This window comes from Eumetopias jubatus, unplaced genomic scaffold, assembly GCF_037043125.1.
Source record: "Eumetopias jubatus isolate StellerSeaLion01/CBP00866 unplaced genomic scaffold, mEumJub1_p1.0 scaffold_14, whole genome shotgun sequence".
In the NCBI taxonomy this organism is placed as follows: Eukaryota; Metazoa; Chordata; class Mammalia; order Carnivora; family Otariidae; genus Eumetopias; species Eumetopias jubatus.
The window spans coordinates 87,938,935-87,951,509 of record NW_028274820.1 but is presented as its reverse complement, the minus strand read 5'-3'; the positions used below and the strand labels follow the sequence as shown (position 1 = coordinate 87,951,509).

The 12,575-nt window shown below is 56.2% G+C and overlaps 1 protein-coding gene across 3 annotated transcripts in view; it reads left to right on the top strand.

The window, feature by feature from the left end:
- PLXNA4 (plexin A4) overlaps positions 1 to 12,575 on the top strand; it is a 355,028-nt gene that overhangs the window by 324,941 nt on the left and 17,512 nt on the right. For all 3 annotated transcript variants that reach the window (XM_028106345.2, XM_028106346.2, XM_088018661.1), the window contains one exon: positions 2,093 to 2,252. In XM_028106345.2, coding sequence (XP_027962146.1) covers positions 2,093 to 2,252 — 160 coding nt within the window. The remainder of the gene's footprint in view (positions 1 to 2,092; positions 2,253 to 12,575) is intronic.

Here is a 12,575-nt window from a genome sequence, read left to right as displayed (position 1 = left end):
GCTAGGTGCCCTTCAGTTGTGTGATTAATTGGCTTGACACTAGAACTTGAGCTCCCCTGCTCTAGGGCCCTGCTGCTGGGAGTGCCCACTGGCATCGCCCAGGAGCCTGCTAGTGGGTGCTCACCGGGGAGCCTGTGAGGTGCTGGGTGCTGGATGCAAACAACCCCCCCCCCCTGTGATTCTATTCACATTAAAACTTGAGAAGCACTGAGCTAGCAGAAAAAAAACAAAAAAGGCAAAACAAACCCCAGGCAATTTGTTCAGAACCTAACCAAGGGGCATAGGAATGGGAATATGGGGAAGGGATGTTCTGGGTGGAGCTGTGGTTTGGCCAGTGGCCAGGAAACCCTGTCCCTCAGAAGGGCTACTGACCACCGCTTCTCCTCCGAATGCCCTGAAGCACCCCACGGGGTTCTGCTAGGGCCACCATAAGCCCCTGAGGCAAGGAGAAATGTCAGAAGGGCATACTCAGGGGGCAGCCTCTGCCTCAGTGTCCCTCAGGGGACGATGCCCAGATAAGGCTGCGTTGCTGCTTGGGGGAGCCTGAGCCCAGGACGGCACAAAGTGACAGGCTGTTCTTGGCCACAGAGGGGGCAGCGAGGGTCCCAGAAAGCTTTAGAAGGATCAGCTGGGAGAGGGCACGCAGAAGGGACCCACGGTCCAGAGTTCCTTCCACCGTTGTTTTCAGTTTAGGACATTCTGAGGGTGAGAGTTTGGTTTTGTAGATTTAGGAGGTTTTTTCCTGCTTAATGGAAGAAGCATGTTCTCATGTGAGCTCGCAGCAGTCTGGCTGCTAATGAAAGGCAGGTGTCCAGGGGCCAGGGTTCTGATTGCCACCACGCGGAGCAGGGGTGGGGGAGGAAACTGTCCTCGGAGTCTGCAGGCCTGCAATCGGAGGTGGGGGCATGCAGCGAGAGACCAGGGAGGGAGGTGGTGGGGGTGCAGCGAGAGATCAGGCAGGGAGGTGGGGGGGTGCAGCGAGAGATCAGGCAGGGAGGTGGGGGGGGTGCAGCGAGAGACCAGGGAGGGAGGTGGTGGGGGTGCAGTGAGAGATCAGGCAGGAAGGTGGGGGGGGTGCAGCGAGAGATCAGGGAGGGAGGTGGTGGGGGTGCAGCGAGAGATCAGGCAGGGAGGTGGGGGGGGTGCAGCGAGGGACCAGGCAGGGAGGTGGGGGTGTGCAGCGAGAGACCAGGCAGGGAGGTGGGGGGGTGCAGCGAGAGACCAGGGAGGGAGGTGGGGGGGTGCAGTGAGAGACCAGGCAGGGAGGTGGGGGTGTGCAGTGAGAGACCAGGGAGGGAGATGGGGGGATGCAGCGAGAGATCGGAGGGATGGGGTGGGGTGCAGCGAGAGATCAGGGAGGGAGGTGGGGGGTGCAGTGAGAGACCAGGGAGGAAGGCACGTGGAGGGCTTAGGTGGCAGGAGCAGAGGGAGGGTGTGGGAGCCCGCGTGCCCTTCTGTGGTGCCCCCAGCATCCCACACAGTCCCATCCATGTAGACAGCCCTCTCCGAGAACAGCAAGGGAAGAGAAACCTTGGGAAACAGCCCAGAACTTTTTCAAGGAAAAAATTATCGCTTGGTGCTTTAGGCAGAGCCTTCATTTTTCTGACTAGTTCCAAAAAGAGACACTGAGGCCCTGAGCCAAGGTGGCCTCTTCTCCAAATACGAGGTTGCAGGTTCAGAGCCAGGAAGGCCTCTCCAGGGGCCTGAACCTACACATTTTTCTTTTTAAAGAGCACATTAAGCTTCTTATAGATTCTCCAAGCTCCAATCGGCCCCAAACCCTCACAAAAATTGAAGCTTATGAAATCTCTTGAGCAAGGAGCCAGATTCACATTTGTGTGTGTGTGCGCGTGCATGCGTGCGTGTGGGGGGGGGGGAGTGACAGGGAGGAGGTACCGACACACATGGAAGGTGGGGGTTCAGAGGTAGGCAGGGGTCTAGGTGTGCTGCTGAGAAGGTGCCGTGTGTGTGGCGTGCATGTGGTGTGCGTGTGAGAGAGAGCGTGCGTGCATGCAGTGGTGTCCAGAATGCGCCTGGGACTCAGTAATTCCTCCCTCCCTCCCCCACACGCCTCCATTCCCCCTTCCTCCAGGTCCTGAGCTGTGTCAACCCAGACAATGCCAACAGCCCCGAGGTCCCAGTGAAGATCCTCAACTGCGACACCATTACTCAGGTCAAGGAGAAGATTCTGGACGCCATCTTTAAGAATGTTCCCTGCTCCCACCGGCCCAAGGCTGCAGATATGGACCTGGGTGAGTAGGCTGCCCAGCCAGGGGCTGCCCTGGGACTGGTCAGAAGCACCTTCTACGGACCAGTGGAGCCAGGGTGCAGGGAGCAGACATGCTCAGGTCCCAGGAGCCCAGGGAAGCCTGCCTCCATGGCTGTTAGTGAGCGCTAGGCAGAGAGGGGACTCCGTCGGCTGGCCGCACCACCACCTCTGGGGGCTTTGGAGTAGCCAAGGGGTGTCCTCTGTGCACGAAGGGGATTCAGGCTGAGTCTGTGTGGTCCAAGGTCCCGCCACCACCATTGTTAGCCCCCGCGCTCTTCCCTTCCCCTCTGTTCTGTGCAAGTCATTTTTGCTGACAACCTAAGGCAGGAGGGATCTGGGTCAGTGATGGAGGATGGAGAGAAAGAAGAGAGAAAAATGAGAGAGGATAGCCTGCTGGGGAGCAGGATGACATTTTATGCGAATGTTCCATGAATAGATTGCATAGCCTATATAAACAAGGGCACGCCACTTAGGGCCAGCTGTCCTTAGATCCGGTTAAGGTTGGCCTGAGTGTTTAATGAGACACTGTCCTGGGGAAATCCTAGTGGGGAGCTCCGAGCTCCAAAGGGGCCAGGCTGAAGAGAGGCAGTGTGTCATCGTGGCTCGGCGTCACACCTGGATTTGAGTCCTGACACAGCAAAGTCCCAGCTGTGTGACCTTGGTCCAGTTACTTACCCTTTCTGTGCCTTAGTGTCTTTACCTGTATGACAGAGATAATAGTAGCGCGCACCTCGTTGTAAGAAAGAAACGAGATGAGGCATGTAAAAGCCTCTTGACGCAGTGCCTGGCCCCTAGCACACACTCACTTAGCCTTGGCCACTGTCACTACTGCTCGGGAGAAGAACGCTGATAAGGAGACAGCGTGTGTCTGTTTGTTGATCCCGGGCGTGGGGAGAAAGCACTGATGTGTATGTGCTTGTGTCTGGAGATTTGTGGCAATGGACGGGTGGGAGGACCTCCAGGGGCCCCTAATCCATCCCTCGGGCCTCTAAGCTGCCTTCAGCTAAGCCATCCAAGACAGATGAGCATCTACTGTTTTCTAACATCCAAAGGGAATCTTCACCCCCTCCCGCTGCACCGCCCACTTCCCCCCAAATTCTGATGCCTGAAGACTCAGGATCGGGAAGTTCGCTAACCCACCTCAACTCTTTCTGCTCCCTTTGACCACCCCTCCTCTTGCTCGGCCCCTGGTGGGCTGTGTTCGGCACCGTGCCCAGGGCTCTGACGCCCGGGGAGAGAGACTGGGCGAGCACGTGCTCTCCTTCCCCTGGGAGGCAGCCCTGCTTGTGCTGCGTCTGGGACCAGGAGGAGGCCTGTGTGAGAGTCGGGGGGGGGGGAGCGGGGGGCGAGCACGTCCACCTGCACGTCCCAGCGCACCGGGCACTCAGGTCGGAGGGAGCGCTCGTGTCTGCATGTGGGCGATCTGCTGCCAGGAAGATCCCACACACCGACGTGGGGAAGCCTCCTGTTGCAGAACCAGTGCAAGGGGACAGGGCTACCAGGAAGGAAGACTCCCACCTTCCCCACCCCCAAACAACTAAGGGGGTTGTTCCATGACGGGTTTCCCGGGGAAAGCTGAGCTCACGGGGGGTGGCCAGGTAGCTCCCCAGTCCCTCTGTGTGTGAGAGCCACGTCAGTGTGCATGCTCGGCTTCTCAGCGTCCTTCTCTGCACAGTGGGCAGGGGAATAACCTGTCATGGTGGGGCCAAGAGGAGGAACCGTTATAAAAACCTTCGTGGGGAAGGTGGGTTTGGAAAGATGGTACTAGAACACAGGAAGAGCTCCTGTGTGCAGGTGCATATCGGACCATTGCTTCTCTTGCTCGGGAATGGGGTGTCTCCCCAGGAGGGAGAGCGGCAGGTGGCCTCGTGAGCCTCCACCTGAAGCATGGAGATGGAGTTTTTGCACCTGAATGCCTTCTCTTCCTTACCAGAAAAGGGCAGATGGTGGTAAAGAACACTCCAGCCTGTGGTGGTTCCCAACGCTTCCTGGATCTTAGAGAGGGTGGGAGCCAACGTTCTTCCGTGTCCTCTCAACCCCAAGCTAAGGGGGCGCCCTCTGGAAGCGTATTCAGGGACCACACTCTCCGCACCTGCTTGATTTCCTGGAGGGAGACTTTGTGGCCGGTACCTGCTGCTCAGGATCACCCTCCCCACCGGGATCTGCACACCCTGAGCTTGGGAGGGGAAGGGGCTGCCTCTTAGCTTTAGAAAATTGCTCCCTTAAAAGGTCTAGGGGTGCAAGCCCAGCCCAGCAGATGGTGAATGAAAAGATGGAAAGCACCCCACGGCCGTAGCGGTGAACCATTTGCAGCAGAAGGGGCCGCCTCGGAGCAGCGGGGGTACTCCCTGCCTTCCCCCAAGGGAAGGGGCCTGAGCGGGGCTGTACGCTCTTGAGCTCCAGGGTGCTCCGGTCAGGGAGAGGCCGCCTGCTGCCCAGCAGGGGCTCCATGTCCCCTGATGCACTGCCCACCACGGCTGCCCGCATTTCAGCTCGCCAGAGACCACAGGGGCACCTGTCCCAGAGGAGGACCCAGGGTCTACCCTGGAGGGACGAGGCCTCCGACAGCAAGGACAGATAAGGGGGGGGGAGCCAAAGACGCAGTCAGAGCCTCAGGGCCCCATCCTACTGGGGAAGGAGCGCTATGCTGAACTCCTCATAAAGGCCTCCCATGGTGGGTGCTCTTCTGAGGAATGTCCTTTTTTCTATTAGATCCAGGGCTTGGAGTTGCCCCAAAAGCTCTGGCCTTCTTTCTACCAAAGCCAGATTGCATAACAAGGAAATGGGGCCTCCTCCGAGACCCAAATGCTTTTTCCACATGATTCAACTCAGCCTCGTGGCCCCCAAGGGGAGAAAGAAGCAAGGCAAGTTTTTCCCATCATGTAGGTGATAGTGCTTTAAAACCCTAAAAGCAGTTTACAAATGTAAGGTGTGATTATTATCAAAAATTAATCTATGCCAAAGGGACAGAACATGAAGCACACAGGCCTGGAAAGGACTCAGCCACATGCCTTGGACAGAGCCAAGAGAGCCAGCCATCCTCCTTTCGTTTCCCCTTCCCCTAGCTGAGGGCATTGGGCAAAGGTTGCCTTCCCCCTCCTGATGTTGGCCCCTGGCAAAGCAAGGACACTTGTCCCAGAACAGCTCAGAAGGGAGCAAACACATTTTAAGTCACCCCTGTAATTGTCCTAAGTAAATCCAGCCCCAAACACCTCCTCCTGCCTTTCATCATCACCGTGGCCCCCAGCCCAGCCTGGCCCCTCATGCCAGACACTTCTGTTCATTGCTCCTTGGACTGAAGTTCTCTCCCCCTCCCTACCCCCACCTCCACCCACCCTTTCACCAGACTTTCCCAGGTGTTAAGCAGAGAAGATAGGGAATGTATTAGTCAGGGTTCTCCAGAGAAACAGAACCAATAGAATGTGCAGAGAGAGAGAGATTTATTTTAAGGAATTGCTCATGTGATTATGGAGCCTTAGTCCATTTGGGCTGCTGTAGCATGATACCATAGACTGCACAGAAATTTCTCACAGTTCTGGAGGCTGGGAAGTCCAAGATCAAGGTGCTGGGAGACTTAGTGTCTGGTGAAGATTGCTTCCTGGTTCACAGGTGGTGCCTTCTCCCTGTGTCCTCACCTGGCAGAAGGAACACGGGAGTCTCGGGGGTCCCTCTTATAGCCACTAATTCTGTTCAGGAGGGCTCCACCCTCATGACCTTCGATCTCACAAAGACCCCGTTTCCAAATCCCTTCACGTTGGGGATTAGGATTTCAACATAGGAGTTCTGGTGGGACACAAACATTCAGTCTCTGGCTAAAGGTCCGGCCAAGTTCAAAACCTGCAGGTAGGCTGGCAGGCTGGAGACCCAAGGAGGAGCCTGTGTTGCAGGTCAAGTCTGAAGGCTTTCTGCAGGCAGAATTCCCTCTTGCTCAGGGGAGGTCGGTCTTTTCTCCTCTTCAGCCTTCAGCTCACCGGATGAGGCCCACCTACATTATGGAGGGCAATTCACTTTACTCAAAGTCCACCAATTGAAGCGTTAATCTCATCTAAGAACAACCTCACAGAAACATCCAGAATAATGTCTGAGCACATAACTGGATGCCTAGGCCCAGCCAAGTTGACACATCAAATTAACCAGCACAAGAGCCAAAGTGAAGGACACAAGGCCTGCTTTCATTTCAGTCTGTTGGAATCTAGGGAAGGAAAGACACCCCAGGGCAGGCATTGGGGGCCGCGCTGGGTCAGGGGCAACCTCAGGAGCACTCAAAGCACAGTGGCGACAGTACCCCACTCTTTTATACAGGAGGCTGTCCTCAACCCGTTTATGTCCCTTTCCACCTGCAGGTACTGGGTCTAAGTACCCCCCTGCAGCACTAAACTCTTCAACCGATGTATCGTAAGAGCCTACCTCGGGGTAAGCTCTGTGCCAGGCATGGGGGTACCAGTGTGAGCAGGACGAGTTCCTCATTTCTCTGCACGGCACCCCTCCCTCTGAGCCAGGGGACTCTGTGTGAGCAAAGAGGACATCACTGATGCTGGTCTGTTCCACTGCGCAGGAGAATCTGCCTCTCAGAGAGGCACAGTGCATGGGCCCTGGTCACACAGCAGGAAGGTGGAGAGAACACCCACGTCCTCCCCAGACAGTCTCCCCACGAGCCTTGGCCTCCGGAGATTCCTCTGGTTTAAGGCAAAATGCTCTCTCAATAGCCCCTGGAACTTGGCCACCCCCTCTGTCTTGCCGTTCAGGGTTCAAGTCATGCTGAAAGGATATATATATATTTTTTTCTTTCAAATAAGTAATTCCTGCATGCAATAAAAAGATACAGTATCTTCCGAAGGAAATATAAAGAGGTCACAGCAGCTGTCTCCCCAGTTTGCATTTTCCGCTGCACCTGATGGGAAGGACAGATAAAGAAAATGGGATTTTTTTCCCCTCTCTTTCTTCTTTCACCTTCCTCTCTCCCCAGAAGGTGGAAGTATAACAAATTGGGTTGTGAGTGTGTCTGTCCTTTGTGCTTGGAGCCTGGAGCAGGGCACAGGGCTGCCAGGCGGGAGCTGTGAGAGAGAGAGGTCAGAGCTAACAGCTGCCTCTTCGTGCCGTGCGTGGGAATCCCAGGGTCGCCCTTTCCCCCTCTGCAGTGCCCACCACCTGCCTGCTTCACTCTTCTCTGACACTGCTCGAGGGACCCCAGAGCCTCTGTGTCCCACACTCAAGAATATCCATTAAGCTCCAGCTCCTCTGTCCTTAATGGAGTAGCAGAGCCCAGCCTTCTTTTGCCCACCAACTTCCCCAAAGAGCCAACAACTAGCCAGAGCCGCGTGCCTTCCAGTTTACCGAGACGTGGCCCCTCGCGTGCAGACGGCACAGTCCCACCTGGGAATTTCTTCTCTGGAGCACCCCATTTCAAAGTTCAGTTATTTTCTCTTTGAGAACTTGCTCTCACAATAACTAAAATACTTTTTTTTTTCTTTTGTGAGGAAACATATTTAGACGGTATGCCCCCTCCTGCTCCCAGGTCTTTTCCAGCCTCGTTGGCGGTGAAGCTCTGATCCTGTCACGGCCCCTCCCCGTTCTGCTCTGATGCACGTTCCCACCTGTCGACAGGTGTCCAGCAGTCCTCATGTCTCCGCCTCCAGCCCTCTGCTCAGGATCCTGTCCTTGGGGGGTAGAGCAGGCCCTGGGCAGGGTTGGCGTGTGCCCCTGGGTGAGAGCCCGCCCGGTGGGGGGACAGGGTGGCCTGGGGCGGAAGTACAGGCATCCGCTGGGACAGTCCCTCGTGGATCAGGAGGGGTGGCTCAGCAGGACCGCGAAGTCTGTTGAGCGATTCCCTCCTCCCTTGCCTGTCCAGGTCAGCCCTTCCCAAAGCTTCTGTGATGGGTCTGACGGGATGTGCTGATAGAAAGAATGGAAAGGGGGGGCAGGGTTTGCAAACCTTGAGTCCCCACCTTAAGGTAAAATGAGGTGCACGCATGAATATGTGTGTGCATACATCTATGAGTATGTGACTGTGCGTGTGCATACATGTGTCCTCGCCTGCATCTCACACCACAAGGGCCAGAGCTGGTGCAGGTTCGTGCTCCAGGGAGGGGGAGCCTCTCGGCATAGCACCTGCTGGGAGGTAGGGGACCCTCCAGGAGCCAGGCCAGAGATGTGCGTGGGGCCCAGGCCTCCTTCCAGGGCTGTCCTGCAGATGAAGCCCCCCCGTCCTCTATGCCCCGGCTTCCAGCTAATCCCTCAGCCACCTTCTCAAAACTTGGGGGACATGTCATGGTGCTCCCATCCCCTCTTCCCAGAGAATTTCCAAGCACTGTGTGGTCTACCTCCTGAACACCCCTACATCTACACCCCAGGCCCCTCTGCCTTGGCCAAGGGCAGCCATCCCTACCTCCATGTCCCTCAAGAGCTCCCCCCTTCTCAACCACCCCGTCTCCCTGGCCCGCAGCTCACCCCGATGCCTTAGCCCGGCTTGCCAGAGCTTTCTTAACCCACTCCTGACTTGCACATGCCTCTCCGGCCTCTCCTTTCATGGGGCCCCCTGGAGCATCACGTAAGTGGCCCCTTTGGGCCAGAGCGCCCGCCCCGCTTGCCCCTCGGCCCTCAGCCCCACAGCCATCCCTGCCCCACTCCCCAGACGCTGCTCACTCTCCCCTCTACCCAGCCCCAATCCTGGGCCCGTGATTTGTCAGGCTCCCTCCCAGCCCTCCACCCAGGGAGCCCTTCAGGAACCAGGGCTTTGGTTTTATTAGGTGCCATGCGCTACCGGCACAGGGCCTGGTGCACCGTCGGTGCTGGGCAGATGGTGTTGGAATGAGTGTGTAATGGGGCTCTGAGATTTTCTGGATCTGGATTTTCCGCACGGTGGCCACAGGAGATGCCTCTTCCCATATGTCCTGGTCCAGAGTGTGCCTTGTCTCAGGATTCTCTGGGGCTGTCCCTGAGCTCAGTGTCCCCCATCATTGGTGCCTGGAGGTAGTTTCCAGTCTCTCTCTGTGCCCCAGGGGCAGGCAAAGCTGTCTGGAGGCTGGGCATTCACCTGGAGGACGCTGGCCTTGGCCTGGCTGTCTCCTCACCCCTCAGCTGTTCTAACGGGGTCACCTCACACATACATAGCAAGGTGGGGACACAAAAGAGAGATATTTTTAGTGCTGTTTTTATAGGCAAGACAAAAGGAGCCTGTCTGGTGAAGGGTGCTGAACTTGGTATTGGGAGGCTGGGTTCTATTGATTTTCATTACTGTCATTAAAACTAAGCAATATTGAATATGCAACAGTACACAGAGCACAAAATGAGATACGCCCTTGCTCGGGGGGCCTCCTGGGCTGACCAAACAGCCACACATACTGCCAAGGGAGCCAGGCCGCTGTCCTTCAGATCTGAAGGTGACCTTCAACCAGTTCAGTCTGCTCTTGGGTTCCTCACTGCCGGGCAGGGATGAGATTGCCAGAAGCCAGCGATGCCGTGTGAAGGGTGGACGGCTCCCGAGACAGGAGGAAGCCAGACGCTTTGGCCCTCGACCTTGTCCCTTCCTGGCCCTGGCATGACTCAGCAGAGCTCCCGGGCTCATGCCGATGGCGAGACAAGGTCACGAGCAGAGCAAGAGCACCCCGGAGAGCTGAGCCCATGCCCACTATTTTGGTTTTCTTGAGACATGCCATGATGAGTCTGGGGAGAACAGAGCCCATGGCTGGTCTGGATGAGGGGTTTCAGGAAAGGAAGGGAAGTGTCACTCGGAAGCAGAAGTGTGTTCAGGCCAACAGGTCAAAGTGAGGGCCCTGACAGAGAAGAGTGAGTTTCAGGGATGAGTCTCCATGTTAGCCCAGTCCAATTATCAGGTGCCAGGGAAAATCCCGTGCCTTCCCGCTGCACTCCACACGCCCCCCTCCGTCCTGGCTCAGCTCAGCAAGTGCCCCATGGCCTCGCTTCTTTCCTGCAGGCCCCAGGGATGGGGCTGCCAACAGCTGGCCCCCATCTCTCTGGCTTTCCATCCATCAGGACTGAGAATGTCACTTGTTTACCTTTCTCATATTTCAGGAAAAAGGGCAAGCCAATGTTTCTGTGTAAGAGGCAATGAGGGTAACAGGCCCAAGAGCTCTAAAAGCAGGGCTCGGGGTTCTCTTCCTTGACTCCAGCTCATTATCCTCATCTTGGTACCTGGGGGAATATTCCTAACTTTGGGGGATAATAGCTAAAAGACCATAGTTGCTACCCACCCCTGCCTGCTGGTACCCCACCAGAGGTCTCTTCTCGCGGCTCCTGAATAGGTGAGCACACCTTGACATCGGCAAAGAGCATGTTTCCTGCCTGCCCTGGAGCACCCTGCTGCCCACTGCAGAGCTCACTGCACATCAGTCCGCACCAACAGTGCAACTCAATTTATGGAAAGGAAACTCCTGGGGCCCGAGGGACACTGCTGGCAGCCTTCTTGGGTTCCTAGAACTGAAAGCAGGCAGCTGAGGGGAAGCAGGTACCCGCTAGGGCTCAGGGCTCCAGGCCTGCCACCTCACACCCTCCCCACATCCCGACACTTGGCTGACACACAGATGTGGCGAGTGCCACACTGCAGTGCCCCAAGCCGTGTCCTCGTCCGGGGAACACGTAGAGCATGGGAATTCCTCTGTCACTGTCTCCAGATGACCTTGTCCAGTGTCCTGCCCAGAGAAGGAGCCCAGTAAGTGCCCCGGGGAAGAGGACTCAGCTGGTTATCAGAAGGAGCAGTGGCCTGGTGCTACAGACCTCTGCATATGTCTTCCCAACCTGTTTCTTTCATTTCCTAGTCATGAAATTAGAAGGATGACTGATGATAATTTAAGACAACTTTCCTTCTGGCACTGGCTGTGCCTGGTTGTGTGTCTGAGAACAACCTTTGACCTGGGTTGCTAACAGTATAGTTCACTGTTCACCTCCACCTGCAACTCTGTGCCTGCTCACTGTGAACACCAACGTACAGGCAGAAAATTGTCTTATACTGCCTGGAAAATAGGCCACCATCACTCACTCACTCATTCTTCCTTCCTTCCTTCCTTCCTTCCTTCCTTCCTTCCTTCCTTCCTTCACTTATTCATTATTCCTTTAATAAATACTCAGGTACTTACTATGTCCCTGGTGCTGGACCAGCACTGCAGTAGGCATCTAGCAGCATCAAATTTTTGTACTCTCAAGGACAAGCCATCATTCTTTGACTGCCCTGGGGGAAGCATGGCCATACTCTGCCCTACTTTTTTCATTTGGGGACAGAGAAACAGACTGATTTTCACTTGCTTACATAATTATTGGACATGACTCAGAACCAAGGCTGCCGAGTACAGCTGCACAGGCTGCGCACTGCACAATTTCAGGGGAGTTGTGCAACAGGGAAGCCTTACATCAGGGTCCAGAATCAGTCACCAGCTATCATTGCTTAGTCCACCTGGCAGCATGGCTTGTTCAGATCCCACTGAGTTGAACTATAACTCCCAACAGCAAGCGGACCAGGGCAGCTGCTAAACCAGAAAGCTGGTCCCCAACCAGTCCTGACAAGCCCACAGCCACTTCAGTGGAGGAGACTTCCTTCTCCCTCGGGCCCAGCCCGTGGACTTAACACCCAGAGCTCTTCCCCTGCTTTTCCTCCAGCCCCCACATGGGGAGTGCAGAACATGGTCTGCTGTGCACCCAGGCTGTCTCTGTACCGCCCCCACCACGCAGCCTCTGACTTAATGGCCCTGGTGCTCTTCACCAGCAAGCGGGGGAGTCCCAAGAGGCTTCATCTTCTAGGGCCTGCTGTGGGACCAGGCTAAAGCGCACCGCTGCCATATTCCTTGGCTCCAGGCTGGCCTTCACCAGGAGTCGGACTGTACCACGTATCAGCTGACGGATGTGCCACGACTGGCCCTGCCACTCACAAACCCCTGCGTCCGTACATACCTACAGAAAATGAAAAACAAAAGCAAAAGACACAACAAACCCAACTCTGCCGCCTCAGTGCCACAGTGAGGCATCGCCCCTTAGTGACCGACCTGACCTGCCCCCAGGCCCTAAGCAGCATGATTGACTCCAGCCGTGCCGTCCGCGAGACTGAATGACCGGCAGTCCCCACGGACCTAGTGAGGCCCCTTTGCTGCAGTGAACACATGTAGTATCCGTGTGTTTTCGTTCCTGGGATGGCCCGGCACCACAGGAACCTTCAGACCAGAAAGCAGGCAAGCCCGGGAATGGAGCAGGGACTGGGGTGTTGTGAGCATCTCTGCTGCTGCTCAGGGCAGGCAGCTCCCTTCCTGGGCCTGGTTCCCATCAGTAGCACTGGCCCTGCCAAGGGCACAAGGCAGGGAGG